The sequence below is a fragment of the Micromys minutus genome, assembly GCF_963924665.1.
Source record: "Micromys minutus genome assembly, chromosome: 2".
NCBI classification, from domain to species: domain Eukaryota; kingdom Metazoa; phylum Chordata; class Mammalia; order Rodentia; family Muridae; genus Micromys; species Micromys minutus.
This window is the reverse complement of record NC_137971.1, coordinates 38,546,421-38,563,175: the sequence shown is the minus strand read 5'-3', so window position 1 is coordinate 38,563,175 and position 16,755 is coordinate 38,546,421. Positions and strand designations below refer to the sequence as shown.

General features: G+C 37.7%; 1 protein-coding gene across 1 annotated transcript in view; it reads right to left on the bottom strand.

The window, feature by feature from the left end:
• Window positions 1-472: 472 nt before the first annotated feature.
• TMC1 (transmembrane channel like 1) overlaps window positions 473-16,755 on the bottom strand; it is a gene marked incomplete at both ends in the record, with an annotated part of 121,683 nt that continues 105,400 nt past the window's right edge. The window contains 5 exons of the mRNA XM_080912910.1: window positions 473-598; window positions 692-770; window positions 4,305-4,430; window positions 7,687-7,926; window positions 13,587-13,654. Of these exons, the coding sequence (XP_080769036.1) occupies window positions 473-598; window positions 692-770; window positions 4,305-4,430; window positions 7,687-7,926; window positions 13,587-13,654 (639 nt within the window). The remainder of the gene's footprint in view (window positions 599-691; window positions 771-4,304; window positions 4,431-7,686; window positions 7,927-13,586; window positions 13,655-16,755) is intronic.

Sequence of the window (16,755 nt, the reverse complement as noted above, 5' to 3'; positions counted from 1 at the left end):
GATTGCCTACAAAGCAGCCTGGGAAACACAGTGACAGCCCAGACCAAAATAATCAAAGTAAGAGAGGGCAGAGGATAAAGCTTTGTAATACAGCACTGGGTAACCATGGGCTCCATCCTCAGTGCTAAGAACATAATAAAAGTGAAAGACAATGGGGTAGAGTGACTTTTGACAGCAAAGATAATGACATCAGAGGAGGAGAACTTTGGTAGGCTCCCAATTTTTCCATGTATAGAACTAGTCAGGATGAACCCTAACATACTTGCTGTTTGTACACAATGAGGAGAAAGGATTCATAGCTTCCTGTGAGTTGTTAGGATCACCTTTCATTTACATTATTGAAAGTTTCCATCCTTTTCCACCTGCTCCCATGGAGGAGAGACCAATGCCTCAGAGAAGTGCTTGGGAAGGTTCGAGGCCATGGATGGTGGGAAGCATGGGATGACCTCCCAAGGGCAATGATGCCTGGCCATCAAATGCCTCGTGGGAAGAGCAAGAGTATATTGCTAGGAACACAAAACAGCAAAACATAACCACATCTCCAACCTGCTCGAGCAGCCGCCATTTTCTTGTTTCGCATTTTGTTCTCCAAAGCTTGCTGCATAATAAAAGGGAGAGGAGAATACTTTCAGATTTCTTCTACATGACATTGGCATGTTTATATATATAATTTAAATTAATTATATTATACCTGTTTCATCTTCTTTTTGAGATCCAGATTTGCTGCTTTCTGGCCCTTGGCCGTAGCATTGAGATAATAGATGGTCAGACTAAATTGAAAAATAAAATGAAATTTACATCATTTTTCAGCTTCCCATGATTCTCCATAAAATTATATTTACCAGTGGCAGCCTGAAAGTGGACAGAAGGTACTTTCTACTCAAAAGGTGATATTCTGAAAGTAAGTACTGAGGTCCAGAGAAGTAAAGCGGTATACCTAGAACCCAGACCTCAGCATGCCCAGTTACTTAGGATAAGAGGACTTCCCATTCACTGGCTAGGCTGCATTACCAGTTCCAGGCCAGGTTGGGGAAATTAGTGAGACTTTAGGGATATAGTAGCTGTTGTTTAGGATAAATAAAGCCATCAATTCAATCCCCCAATATTACTGATATAAAGTATAGTTAAAATTATACAATGAATAAAATGAAACCAGAAAGTCAGTACCAAGGTTTTTGATCTGCCACCTAGTATGACATCTACCATTCCGTAAAGGCCAACATTAGCATCTTGGAAGTGTACTATCGTTAATTTAAATTCTAATTACATCTTCCTTCTGAACAACGGCAATAGCAACAACAAAAGTAGCAAGTCTGCTGAAGTCTAGACAATGAGTTAAGGACTGTAAACTTCCATGTTTAGCCTTCAGCCTTTACAACTAAGAATACAATCCTCAAGGGCATAACTTCTTTAACATAATTTTTTCTCCCACTGTTTGCATTTCTCCCTCCCTCACAAAGAAACAGTTTCAGCCTAGAATAATTTTGGATTTTAAATGACATTTACAGTTCTAGATAAAGCAAATTCCAGCTCAACAATTCTGGCTAAATAAATATCCGCATCTTCTCTTAGGGCAGAACAAAGCAGCAAAGGGCTCTGCAATAAAGAGGAAAGATGGCTGGCACTGGCCTCCCTGCCAATGACTGGAGACTGAACACATTTCCTCTGCCCACCCACCTGCCGGAGAATAGCCTTTATGAGCCATCTGGTGCTCGAAGCATAATTATTGGCACGGTTCAGTTGGGTTTATTTCTTATGTGGTTAGCTAGAGCCTGCCTGAGATTACATACATGAAAACATCTGGGGCAGTGGCTGGCATAAGATTGTCTGTGTGTGTGTGTGTGTGTGTGTGTGTGTGTGTATGTGTGTGTGTTTGTGTGTGTGTGTGTGTGTGTGTGTGTGTGTGTGTGTGTGTGTGTGTGTAGAATACGAATTCTCTTGGGAAAGCTTCTGGATGTAGGTGAATGTAAGTCTCTTTCAGAAATCATGCTTAAGTTCTGTGATTCTCTGCACATCTTAAACGAGTGTGTCTCACATATACTTCCTGGCTTTACATTGACTGACAGCACCAACAGAAGACTAACTTAAAGGTTACATGAACACTGAAAACCATCCAAGTGGATTTCATATAATCTTCTGGGAAATTCGACATGATTATAACATTCTCTAATTAATGGTAATAAAATTCCAATCCAACTATAGGGAACTCTTAAAAGAAAACAGGAGACCATGGGATTAGGAAAAATATCAGTAATAAACTGAAATTTAAATTTTATGTCAGCAAATTAGAAGGAAGTTCAATTCTTTCAAGGACATCTTTTTAACCCTTCCATGCTGCTGCCTTTCCTCTGTATCAAGGCTGATGAAACTACAGCTCACACATCAGATTCAGTAGCCAAGATGGCTTTAGTTCTTGAACCAAGAACACTTTTTATATGCCATGAACATTTCTTTCATCTGGACTACACTATTTACTCCTGTATATTTAAGAGTATGCCCTGAGCCTGTCAGCTAAACCAATATTTTGCCATTGGGCTATAAGTGTCCCATAGAGCTACAGATGAGGTTCAACAGATGTGTAGCCCACAGTGCTATGTTAGTGTCAGCAGTTTCTTAACAGTCTTGGACCATTCTTATCAAGTGACTTTTGTCCTTCCCATAGTCCTATTAATTCCAAACTTTGTGGGTCCGAATGAACAGAAAGAACTGAAGGCAGAGGTAAAAAGGAGTCTTTGTTCCACTGATCAACCTCTTCATTGAAGCAGAGCATCCATGGCTAATAACAATGTAACTAGTACAGCTACATCTTAAGATTATTGTGGTAAAAATCACTACAGGACACCTACAACAGCAGTGTGATTTCCTGGGGTAGGTCTGTGCAGCCTTAGAGAGTGGCATTCCAATAGTGTTGTTTTATTTAAAAACAAGTATTCTGATAAATCAAAAAGAGTAGCAATTTAGCTGCCTTTTTGTTGTGTGTCTGTCTGTGTGTGTTAGACACAATATTCTCTATAATATTAGAAAGAATTGGGAACCAAAGGATACAGGATCCTTATTAACATGCTCTCAGAAGCCACATGCTCAAGAAATTGTGGAGAAAAAAATCAATTCAAGGGCCCCTGGTGATTGATGCTTCTAACATGTATAACTCAGAGACTGAGTCTCAGATTCATAAGATTCTATAATATACAATGGTTATCTTTGTTACTGTTTAATTAGTCTTGTATTATTATTTCTCATATCTGGAAAATGTGAGGGTATAAAGCTGTGAACAATGGATTTATTAAAATGGGTGTACGTATGTTCCACTTTACCATGTTCGCATGTGTCTCACTTAGGAATGAGCATGCTGAGCCTTTAAAACATTTAGGTAATTTATAAAAAAATAAAGATGGGCGTTGCTCTCACCACTTTCTGTGACTATAACTGTGACAGTGACCAATAGGGCTGGTCACAATAACTGGTTAGGATCAAGCTTGTTCATTTCACCTAGCTAGAGATTTAGCCCTAATTTTTGCTTCTTTGACTTTGAAGTAAGTCCCACCCAACATCAGCATTGTAGACACAGATTCCTTGGAGATGGTTTTATGCCCGCTGCCCTTGACCTAGAGCAGTGTTGATCCCAGACTTCCTCACTTAGAGGGGCTGGCAGGTGAAACAAGGAATGTCTGGCTTGTTTCTGCCAGAGCAAGCATATTTTGTCCTGCTGAAGTCCAAAGTCCAAAGCCAGTGAAACCAAATTAGAAACAGAATTCTTCTGCTGAATCTCTTTCTGTAAATCACTGTGACTTTGCACGGATAGACTAGAGAAACAGATTATCTGGTCCTCTGATGCTGTGGCTATGAATGCACAGTTATTGGCAGCCCTCTTTTAAAAATAAAATAATTTCTAATGCTCGTCAGGACTTTAACCTTAAAATATAGCTTAGAGGGTCCCCGGGGGAAATACGAACACAGAGGCTCATCATTTCTGCATTCACTGCCATCTTCTTTATGGAATGAGGTGGGGGCTGTGCTGTGAAGGGAAGCTCAACATGCTGATTAGATTTAGCATTTAGCATTTATGTTTCCCTTGCTTTAGCTGTTTGCTGATAATTATTTTGGTTACTTGGGAACAAATCTTATAATCCTATAAAGACAGAGACAGATGCGGAGGGCTGTGAATTGCGTGCAGCAGGAACAGAAGAGGGTTCCAGGAGTGTAGCACCCACCCTCATGCAGTCAGCAAAGAATTTCGTTAGGTTTCAGCACAGTACTTTGGGGAGAAGAGGGGACTCAAATGGAGCCTGAGGACAAGTACATACACCATCACCAGAATGACAGCAATGACAAGGCCGGGGTTCGAAAGCTGCCTCAGGATCTTCGCCATCCAGCTTGGAAAATCGTGTTCCAGGGTCTCACCAATGACTTCAAACATCCTGTTTTTACCACTGGCGGTGACAGTGGGAGATTAAATTTAAAACAAAGGTAAAAAATATGGTTAGGGTATGTTAACAAAATATTCCTCTAAGACTGCATAGATTCTCTTTTGGGTTAAGAACTGATACTCAGCACCTAATACTCAGAGCATGTTTTGTTAACCAAAGAATGTGATGTGAACAGACTCATCCCAATGCGCATGCATAGTCAAAGCACTTATAAAAGTTATGTACAGCTCCAGAAGATGGTTTTTAATATTGTACTTTAAAATTTGATTGAGTGGTATTTTGTTTATGGCAAATCACCCCTGAGCCAGCTGTTCTAGGAAGAAGGTATCGCTGAACTCAGTATGCAGTACACCTAATTTTAATTGGCTTTGGAAATGAATACAAAAAATAGGCTGGTGGAATAAAATGTACAAATAACCTAACATCTCATTTAAGACAATGGATTCTACTCTTTGCCCATCAGAACTCATGCATCAGAGATTTAAATAGGTAGCTACCCTCCTGAAGGGGGCGCCTTCCCAGTCAGGACTCTACTGCTGGACAGCTCCCAGTAAAAACCAGCTAAGGGTTTAGGTTACAGAAAAACCAGCTCCTGTGAACTAGAAAATCGAGTGCAGAATACTTTTTAATTCAAAGTAGAATGTCTAGAATTGATGAAATATTCATGGTGCCTGACTTCAAAATAAGGATATTCATACTGTTACTGCACCTTGAATGTGTATATTGACCCTATATTATAAGTCATGGAAAAGTGAAGCCAATGTATTTTTAGTGTAAAAGTTAGTATAGTACTTTTACATGTTTACCTTTGTTTTTTAACCTTCTAATTTAGACAAAATGAGTATATCCCACAATCCCCAGATTTCATCACATAGAGTTTTTTTTTTTTTTTTCTTCAGCTACAAATTAGACAAATACTGTCTTTTGGCATAGTGTGAGCACAATTTGTTATCAGAACAGAGTATTTCCCTCCACAGAGGACAGATAAAAGCTGACACATTGTATCTAACTACAAGTGAGTAATGGTGGCAGCAACTTCAAGTACTGTGCTCACTGCTAATGCTCCATAGAACCTTGGCTCTATTGTATGACCTCAGATTGATGACCGCTGCGTAGATCCATTGTGCTATTTATGTTTTAGGCCCTTGAAAGCATGGACAGTATTCAATTGTTAAATGTTTCTAGACATTTTGTGTTATATAGGAAGACTGTTTGACAGGAAGAAAAATTTAAAACTGCTTCAATATAAGGAGAAGGTCATGGAAGCGGGAACTATTGTGAGAAAGGTAGCAGACGGAAGGAAACAGGACTGAAAAATTGGAAATAGTTTCTTCATATTGTTATTGAAGAACTAATTTTTAAATTGCCCAGTGGTCTCAATTAAATCTATTTAATAACTCTTTAATCAGTTATCTAGAAAACTCGTCAGAGGACACTGGAAAATCGCTTTGATGGATGGGTGGGTGGGCTATAGACCTCTTAGCTGAAAACCCACCAGTAACTTGAGAGCAACTGGACCATTCAAATCTGAACACAACATTCTAGTTTCATATAAACCTCCTTCAATTTCATTGTTGCTGGTTTGCTACCCAACCAGGTACCAGGTGTGGTCTAGGAACTTTCCCTCAGTTTGAGGACAATGCCTCATCTCCCAGTTTCTAAGGGTGACAAACCACAGGAAATCTGTTTTCTGGTCTCATTCTACAACAGAATAGACTTTCTGATCCTTGGAGTGGGGTGAGGATAAGGTGGGGATGGGGTGAGTCAAACACCGCTTTACTGCTAAAGAAGCTGGCAGAAAAGCTAATTGGAACTGGCATATCCCTCTCTGATGCTCCCCTGAAAACATGCAGAGCCCCCGATTTTAAAATAAGGATATTCATACTGTCATTGCACCTGAATTTGCCAATCAGAAACTTATGGTTAAAAGTCACATGCTAGGTTATTGTTACAGTCTTTTGTTTCCCAGTAAAAATCAGTGTAAGTTGATATTGCTGAGAAATCCAGGAAGCCAGTGGAAATATAGTTTAAGAACTGTATGGTCACAGGGGGGAGTCTGAATTAATGAAAGACCTTTCAAGGGCTGCTGTTTTGAATCTTACTCTTAGATCAAGATCCTGGTTTCGAGACTGCAATCTCTTATTTAGTCTCCAGATGTCACTGTCTGCATTACTTATTTCACCCTACTTGCAAACAGATATGCACACACAAGTGTACAATGAGCAATGCTTATAAATGTCAGTTTCCCCAAATCTGATGGACACCACCTAGTTCTGAACTATTCTCTCATTTACTTCTGATTTAGCATCAACTTTCTCTTCCAGTAAAACAGTAACTGAGTAATTATTAGTATAAAAATATATCCCTGCTGCACTTAGTCTCTTAGGCAATAAACCTCCTTCTTCTGTTAAGAACTTCTTATTTTTTAGTTAAATCTCTTGAGTGTGGTAGCACAAAGGGAAAATTCTATTTCACCAGAGCATTAGGTCTGACAATCTCAAGGCTTCTTGCTTTCACTTTCTCTTCACATCAGATGCATACTTGCTGACCAGTAACAACACATGGAGATAACTGGGGGACCCACTGTGGGTTTATGAGTAGCTTTTAGGGCCTGAAACATTGTCCTCAAAATCCCAGAAACTCTGCCTTTTAATGTGTGTTGTAGAGAACATAAAAGCTAGCTTTGACTTCAGAGGACTTGCCTGACTCTCCATTACATGGGTGTCACATGGGTAGAATATAGATGGGGAATGAAGAAGCGTACACATTTTCAGTTGATGGAAGCTTTCGGGAGCACAGTGTATGGGATGCTGTTTCAACAAGCAGCATTATTTTATAAGGACCTCACCTATTTTTAGTGGATGGGAATTTTTTTTCAAGGTTCAGATGAAATCAAAGAATAGTTCATTTATGTGTGAATGTGATGATGTACTAGTACCAAGAAAATATTCATGTCTAGACTAATGTAGTTAAGCTTTGCTCCTGGCTATCTCAATGTCAAAATGGCTGGATCTAGCATCTGTATTTTGTCCTTACGAAATATAGAGCAGCATCAATATTTTCCTTTTTTGATTCTCAACAGACACAATAGATGAAAGTTGAGATACTCTATGTCACAGGATGACATGACTATTAAAGAATCTCATTTCTACCAGTTAAAAATAATTTCATCCTTTAAAAGCCTATACCAAGAGTAGACATTCTTATTTCAACCCCTAAAAGAACACTATGCCCAAGTCAAATCTGAAATCCAAGAGACCTGAAGGGCCCACAATCAAAAGATGGTGGGAGGGAGACAATCATGTACAGGACGGGCATGGTGGATAGAAAGAGGATGAGTAGCAGCATGCCAAGGTAGAAGTTGTTGGATCTGGAAGCTTTGAAGACCCTGGCCTCGGGAACATTGCAGCACATCACAGCCCAACACTGGAAATACATGGATGTGTGGAGTCGGAGGATGTTGATGCCTGGGAGGCTAGGAGCGAAGAAGGAGCCCATCCTAGGAAGGAATCAGAACACAGGTCAGTTCCAACTCTTTATAACCAAAACGGACATACCTGCTCATTTTATGTTGTTCTTCTTACCAAAATCAGGAACCATGTTGCCAAATACAACCACGAAGACTATCTGTAAATAGACCTGAGTAGCCTTCTCCCACCTTCCAAACATGTTTTACTGTTCCCTCTACTGGTATATTATGTATTTTTTTCCATAGAAATTGTTATAAACTAGGTATGTTTCATTAGCAAATACAAACACCATGAATTGTAACAAATATTACAATTTTTCCTTATTTTTTTGCCCATAAAGTAAACTTAATTTCTTCAGATTCTCCTATCATTGACTAATTGTTTCCAAATATATGTTTTTAAATAATAGACCATTAATGACTCTCATTCTGTTCAAATAAACTGTAAAATTGAGTTAGTCACATTTTCTACTGATATTTTTTTCTCAGTGAAAGAGGAAAGCAAAACTAATGTAGTCTAAAGATATTTTTAATCGTTGTAGTAGCTATGGTACTTGCTAATGAGAAAGATATTGATGTCTAACATGCTGCATTCATTGATATAGATTTAAATATATTTTTATTAATCTAGGAAAGTGTTTTCTGTGACTGACTTTCTAAACGTGCTATAAAATACTATTTTTAATTAAAGATGCTTAGGCGATGTCATTGTTTACTAGATGTCTTAGTCATTTTAGGAAAAAATAATTTTGGTATTGTTTGCTGAGAAATTTCATTTGTACTATAATCTCTGTTTAATGTAGCAGTTATATACCAAAGTAAAATTAGTGCTTATTTTATAAATAGAATGAAGACCTATTTGTAAGCTGTCTCAACTAAATGCCTTCAGAATTTTGGTGTTAGAAGTTTGTACTTCCTGAGTGCACATGTTAGCTGTTTCAGTGGTTAGTTTTAACTGTCAACTTGACACAAACTAGAATTGCCTGGAAAAAAAGACTCAATGAGGGATTAGATTATTTAGATCAGATTGACTTATGGGCGTATCTGTGGAGAATTATCTTGATTATATTAAGTTGTAAGACCTGCTCACTGTAGGTGGCACCATTCCCTAGGCAAGGGATCATGAACTATACAAGTGAAAAAATTAAGTTGAGCATATGTATCTATGTATTTATTCATAGTTCTTTGCTTTCTGTTATAGATAGAATATGATTAGCTCTTTCAATTTCCTGGTACCTTGACATCTCTGATATGATATCCTATAAATTGCTTTTGTTAGGGTATTTCAATCACAATACGGGGAAAAAACTACAAAACTAAGTCAAAGAAAGCCTAGAAAGCTCATGAGATATTTTTAAAATTGGAAACAGAAATTATCATCAGCTTTGATTGTACTTGAAACATCCTAAAGCTAATCCTTTGAAATATGAAACCTTGCCACAATTTCAATTATCTTGTTTGTAGGATACCAAGCAACAAATCCGAATGATGTCATAATGAACTGACTGTAAAAAATTATGTTTTAATGGGAAGATATATTTTAAAACAGCACTCTGTACCTTTCCCAGTAACTAACAAGAGGAAAGTTGGGGAAAAAAATTGTACCAGTTAATTAGAATTACAAAGCTTGCCACCTGGAGCTGATCAGGCCCATCTTATTGTATACATGACAAAAATTGTGATTTGGACCAATAAATATGACTTCATATAAGATACCTCAGCTCTGGCTGAAAACTTTACCAATTCTATGTGATTTTGTGTTCTTTTCTTTTAGCTACCATGAGAGCAATGTGCTAGGTAGAGGTTTCTGCATCAGCAAGCATCTCTAAAGTGAGGACAAAGCATGGAATCTGAGCTCTCCCTCGGCCTGTACCAGATATTTGCTTTAACTTGTGAAGATGTGAGGGGTTCTGTTTAAGTTATGCATAACCTAAATGACTCCAAGACAAAATTTCACACAAAAGTTAAAAAAAAAAGCTAGATTTTTCTAAAATTCTCCCCCTCCCCCCTCTGTGTGTGTGTGAGTCACTTTCTGTGTGTGTCTCACTCTCTTTGTGTGTGTACATGTACACAAATACTATATGTAAGTGATCTATAGTACTAAAAGAACGCCTCTCAAGAGATACTACCACTTACTCTACAATACATTTGTGGTTGAATGTGAAATAGTTATCCAAAACATACGTACGACTTGATTATCATTTTGTTTCTAAATTAGCATGATAGAAAGAGACTGTGGGTCAAGCTGACAAGATGTAAACTTGTGGACTCGAGATGACTAATTTTGGTTGTTAACTTGATTTCATTTGGAAGTAACTAGAACCAAAAGAACTTACACCTATGGTTTTTGTTGGTTTCATTGCTTGTGCTTGGAGTCCCAGACTGAATCAGCATCATTTGAAATTAGAAAATGTACCTTGAATCTGAGCCATATTTTTCTGATGGCAACCACATAAGGGACATGGAAGAAGGAAGCTTGTGCTTTCTGTCTGTTTGCCCTTAATCTCACCGGCATGCTCATCTATCCTGAGCCATCCCTTTACTGGTATTAGAATTTACTTCTTTGCAGTTCCAGCTCTAACTGAAAGTTCAGACCTTTATAGGATATCCCTGAGACTGCAGCACCAGACTATACCTGCTGAGAAATCCAGTCTCATAGACTAAATTATCTCTGGATCTTTGATTTTTCTGTCATGAGACAACCAGACACAGCCTATGAGCCATTTTATATACATATAAATGTTTATATGTTTCATTCTATTAGTTCTATTCCTTACAAAGCCCTGAGGAATGCAATAGGTACACAAAAATTTCAAAATAAGCACAGACACGATGAGCCTGGGACTTGAGAGGCACAGTCTCGAAGAAATCCTGGCATGATAATGCTTCGATATTAATGCTCATCTCATCTTGGTTTCTGACTTTGAATCAGTTCATCCCATTAAGTCCTAATCATCATCAGTCAGTTAAAAATCATTGTACTGTCTTAACTTTATAAAATGACTTTCTTTTCAGATGACAAAAAGCAAAAGGCTCACCTTATTACTACAAAACCACACATATATTGGGTAAATTACTCAAACCTAAAAAGTTTTTTTTAAAAAAAAAATAATGGGAAAAAGATGACAGGACTAGATGAAAGGTACCCAATGCATCCAAAACCCTTCTTTTTCATGTCATCATTTAATGCCTACTGTCCCTTCTATATTCTATTGTTTTAAAAACGTTATGTGCTTTTCACATTTCAATATAATTTTACTGAAATGTATATATGTAGTTAGTATTAAACTAAGTGTGCAAAAGAAGTCTCATTGATCATTAAGTTAAACCATAACAAATGTTTTCACCTTAATGGCATCTCCATAAGTAATGTATACTCTGCAACAACTCAAAGCAATAACGGAATGTCTCTAGTCACACCCAATGGAATGAAACATAAAAATCCCTTTGATGGTTTGATTATTTTATTATTTATTATAGTTAACTTGGGAACTATCTTCTTCTGTTTATGACGTAACAGAATCACAGTGTGCATGGACACTGTGCAGAAAGAATCAACCATTTTTACATGTTTCCTCCTACACTGTCCTTCCCTAGCATATCCCGAGTCCATCAGCAACCTCTTGGAAGTTGGTCAAAGCATATCCATGCAAAGTGCTGACCTCGTGGTAAATAATGGGATAATGCTTTGCCAATGAGCTCAGGAGTGTACATTTCTTTAGTATATTCACAAAGCATAAATGACCTCTTGAATCATAAAGATCTGGAGTGTTCTGTTTCATTTATGCACAGCGTAATTGACTCTCAAGAAAAAAAATGCATGTAATTTAAAACCTAGACTTTCCTAAAATTATATACCCTTGTCCCTAAAGTCCTAATCAAAGTCTCTGTAAGAGATTCTTCCCGGTACAGAAGAATGAGCACAAAGTACTGGTGCAGAGAATTTAAACTTGCAGTTTTCTGCCCATTAGCAAACTAAAAAATATATGTCCTCAGTATTGTAATATGAATAATAGAAAACTAGTCACAAAATTACAAGAAAAATCAATCCACATGGCAATTACAATGGCTTTTCTGACAATTAAAGTGATTTCTGAGCCAACTATTCTGTTAGCTCTGAAAGAACACAGTAGATACTCATCATAAGTCTAGTGTTGCAGCATCACCAGTCCAGAGGCATTGGTAGCATTGTTTGGATTCCAAGTAGGAGGAATATTCTATGTCACCCTAGTAGCTGTGCCCTGGCCGATGTATCCACTCTAGGTGGTAAAAGATCAAAACCCATATGAGGAGCTTCCTTCCTTTCCTTCCTAAGAGTGTTCACTGGTAGACAACCTTGTAATTCCTCCCTACATAACGAGAAAGGATGCATTCCAGTCCTTAGTGGCTGCTGAACCCATATTTACAAAAAATACAAAGAGGGACCAGGAGTTACATTCTTAACCATGTCTGACCTGGCAACCAAGAAAATAAACTGTTTTCTATTATTTGGACTGGTTCACCATGAAGGCACAAATTTGACAGGTTCCATATGCAGGTTGGAGGTGGGGCTTACATTATTGAAGTAAAATGGTTTTCATTTTGAGAGGGCTCCAGGCTCTGTCAGTGTACATTGGGTCTAATGATGTGGTTGATGAATTTAAACAATATATGAAATTTATAGAAGAAGAAAAGGGAGAAGAAGAGGAAGAAGGTGAAGGAGGAGGAGGAGGAAGAGGAGGAAAAGGAAAAGGAGGAGGAGGAGGAGGAGGAAGAGGAGGAGGAGGAGGAGGAGGAGGAGGAGGAGGAGGAGGAGGAGGAGGAGGAGGAGGAGGAGGAGGAGGAGGAGGAGGAGGAGGAGAAGAAGAAGAAGAAGAAGAAGAAGAAGAAGAAGAAGAAGAAGAAGAAGAAGAAGAAGAAGAAGAAGAAGAAAAGAAGAAGAAATGCTAACTAAAATGGTATGTGTGGTAAGACAGAATTGTAGCTAGTAGCACAAAATACTACCTTCTGTACATGTCCCTAGGAAAAAACATAGCTCCACTGTAACTGCCTGTGGGCTGGGGTGCTCCACAGGGAGAGAAAAGATTCTAACACATCATCCTCAAATGAATTGCATGCTGCGATTCAATTTTGAAAAGCTCAAAACTGATTTTCACTCTATCAACTTATCATAACCTGTCAGAATTAATAGTGAAAATGCTTCCACTTAATAAAAGATATGACAATCTTTTCATATCAAAATAGAAATTCCCTTGTGCAAATGGCCCTGTTCAACACATTACAAAATGAAGATCTTATTTTTAACTTGAACTTCCTCCAAGCTGTTTGATTTAGTAAGATTTTTAATAGTTATCAAAAATACTTTTAGTGTGTTTAATAGTGACATGAAGTTATTATCAGTTTTTCCAAAGCAATGCACAACAACTTATTGGCTTTTTATGGAGATGATGGGATTGGCTATTGATAAGTGATATTTTCCTATTAAACCCTGGAGTGAAGGGTTGTGAGACAAGTCTTCAAATCACTCCATCATAAAAATCATAGACTACTAATTTTTACTGGAGGATAATTCTGTCAAACATGATGATGATTTAAAATGTGGAGGAAAATAAAGAATGGGGGTATTCTTTGACACCTAACTGCAACTGCTTCTACAATAATGTCCTTGGAGGCTTCTCAGTTAATGCTCAAATGTCCAACAGCTGACATACCAAATCATGCCTTGGTTGAAGATCAGAGCGAGGACGTTGCCGCTGATGTCAAACTCTGTATATGAAGGCTAGAGAAAACACACACACACACTAGGTTAGCATCTCAAACTGAATGTACCTAAAGTAGCTTCATGTCAACATGCTTATGCCCACTGTTTTCCTTAATGACAAAAGCAGAATAGTGACTAGATTACATAAAACGAGAAGCATGTAACTCTTTCCAACATACAAAGACTCATGTTAGAAGCCAGTCATGGGACTGGTAAAATGGCCTATTGGGTTAAAGGTGCTTGCTGCCAAGCATGAAAATTTGCATTTGATGTCTTGCTTTCTTTGACCCGGTGAGTCTACACATAGAAATTTATTTTAACAATGATACCCGAAATGCTGATAAATTAATAAGGAATGATGAAACCATGCATGGCCAATATTAAGTACATAAAATATGCTTGTACTGTGATATATTGTTCCTGATAACTTTGACCATTTAAAAAGACTATTAGATCAGTGAAAATGTACTTTAATGTTAAATAAATATATATTAGTTTAGTTAGTGTTTTGATTTATTATTTTTCAATAAACCTTATATGGTTTCTTAAAAATACATAAGAAAGCCCTATAAACATTGAAAAAGATCAGTAAGTCATCAGCAAATGGGAATGACACAGAATTTTGTATATTTAACATGTTAAACAAAAGAAAAAATGTGAATTAACTTTACAATAAAGTAAATATAGAAGAAACATAACAAAATAAAGAAAATATTAAACCAAATGTCCAGTTATCATATTATCAACAACCTTGTCCAGCTTAGGATAAACCTGCTCTTCTTAAATGGGCCACCAATGGTATTGCAGTAGGCACCTGTCCCAGGGGCAGCTTCCAATCACTTCCTGGTAACACCTTGGCCATCCTAGTAGGAAAGCTTCTAAATTGATGAACTTCCTATTAATTAACATGGTCAATAAAATTGGTTCCTACTTAGTTTGCAATAGATTAGCTCAGGGTTGACTCCAAATTGAACATATAAATTGAGAGGACTAAGAAGAATGCACAAGACAGACATGGCGAGTTGTAGACTCCTAGCAAGACTCCAGATTCTTCTCTTTCTAGCATGTACATATAAATACATGCATATTAGAATGCACACAGATAACATGCATACATAAACCATACATCTACACATACACATTCATCCACATGGCCTCATCCACATAAACATACCACTTTGACCCAAGACCCATTGTTTTTATACCTAAGAACTTAAGAGGCAGAATTGAAATAAAAATGTAGAATACCAGCATGTATTATATACACATCTGAAATTGTCAAATAATTTAAATAATACAGGGTTATGAAAGTAGACTAGATCTCTGATTTGAATGCCCAACAAAGCTATGCCTCGCAGGGCCTCTTCTCAAAAGTCTTATAAATTCCACCCTCATTTATATCACACCCTGTACCCCCAAATACTACTTTTCCTTCTTAACTTCAAAATGTGGATAATCTACCTTGAAATAGATCTAGGACATAAACAGAAAACATGATAGAATAAGAATTAAGATGATATGTAATTAAAAAATCCTGTGTGTTTAATAAAGACAAAAACCTGGGTGATTTTAAAATCAATTCATTCAAGACACTTGATGCAAAGAATTTAGCCTGCAGTTTTGTTTGTTTGTTTGTTAGAAGTACAACAGTCACAAGATACAAAACAGTTAACCTAAAGATTATATTCTAAAATCAACAAGAAAAGTGTTCTTCATCTCAAAAGCTCATGAGTTCAGAGACCTAATTTACCTGACATGCACCAAACCTCAGCCTTATACCCCAGTCCCAACATAAAGCATGTATGAATGTGGGTGCCTGTAATTTCAGCATGTGGGATGTGAAAGAGGAAAATTGGAATCGTCAAAATCATTCTTGTGTCTATACAGCAAGTCAGAAGCTCACTTTGGATAGGTAAGATCCTATATAGAGAGATGAAAAAGAAAGGGAGGAGGGAGGAAGGAAAAAAAAGAAGAGAGAAAAGGAAGGGAACAATTTCCTCGATTTAGACACGGTGAGGTCTAGATCTCTGTTCCTGGAGGGCTTTGTCCTATGCTCTTCATGCGTTTTGCTTGGAGCTTAATTTTTGGAGCCTGTCTGATCCTAGTACATGTATGAACAGTGTTCATTCAGTTGGGGGTCTGCACCATCAGTGGCCAGGAAGCGCTTCTCCCTGTCATTCAAGAATCAAAACTTCAACTGTGGTCTCCTTTGGTGTCAGGATTTAGCCAAGTGTGGGGCATTTAGCAAATTCAATAATTCAGGTTCTTTTTTTACTCTCCCACATGTCATTTTGAATGAGATATTTGACACTTAACTCCTTGACTATAAAAGCAGAGAGGAGGAGCTGGAGTGATGGCTCAGTAACCAAGAGCACTTGTGGCAAAAGACCTCAGTTCAGTTCAGCATAGCCCTTCCACGGCCAGTCTCACAGGTACTTGTAACTGCAGCTCCAAACGACCCAATACCTTCTGATTTTGGAGGGTACTGACACACATGTGGTGCACATGCATACAGGTAGATACTCACACCTTCACAGGAGACAAAACAAATAAATCTTTTAAAACAAAAAATACAGAGAACACTCTGGGAATCCCTAGACTCCCCCAAACACAGCAAAGGCAGGTAAAGGAATAAAGTGTTGGTTATCTAAACTGGTGGGAAACAGGTAGAATGACAAGGTGTCCTCTGGGCCCTGTAGTCTTAAAGTAGAGACATTTAACTTGATTTACATTTGAGGAGTAAGCTTTGTCCCAGTGTTTTCTGACTACATGAGCTGTGCCAGGCGCTCATCTCTTTAGGACTCAGTTTCTTCACAGATAAATTGATAAAATAAAATAAATAGGCCTGGGATCAGCATGGTATATAGTCCATAAACCCAATATAGATGGCCATCTGCCTTTGTTGGTGATTTTTTTATAGGACAGAGCTGAACCTCCTCCTTCACGCACTGTCTCACATATATTTAGATTAAAACAGAGTTTACTGGCTGAAACAGAGAGTATAGCACTTGCAAAGTCTAAAATATCACCCATCCCTTTTCAGAAAATGGCTACCAGTTTTTTAACTGGGAAATTTATGGCATCCCTTTGAAATCTAAAATCTCATATTTATTGAAATC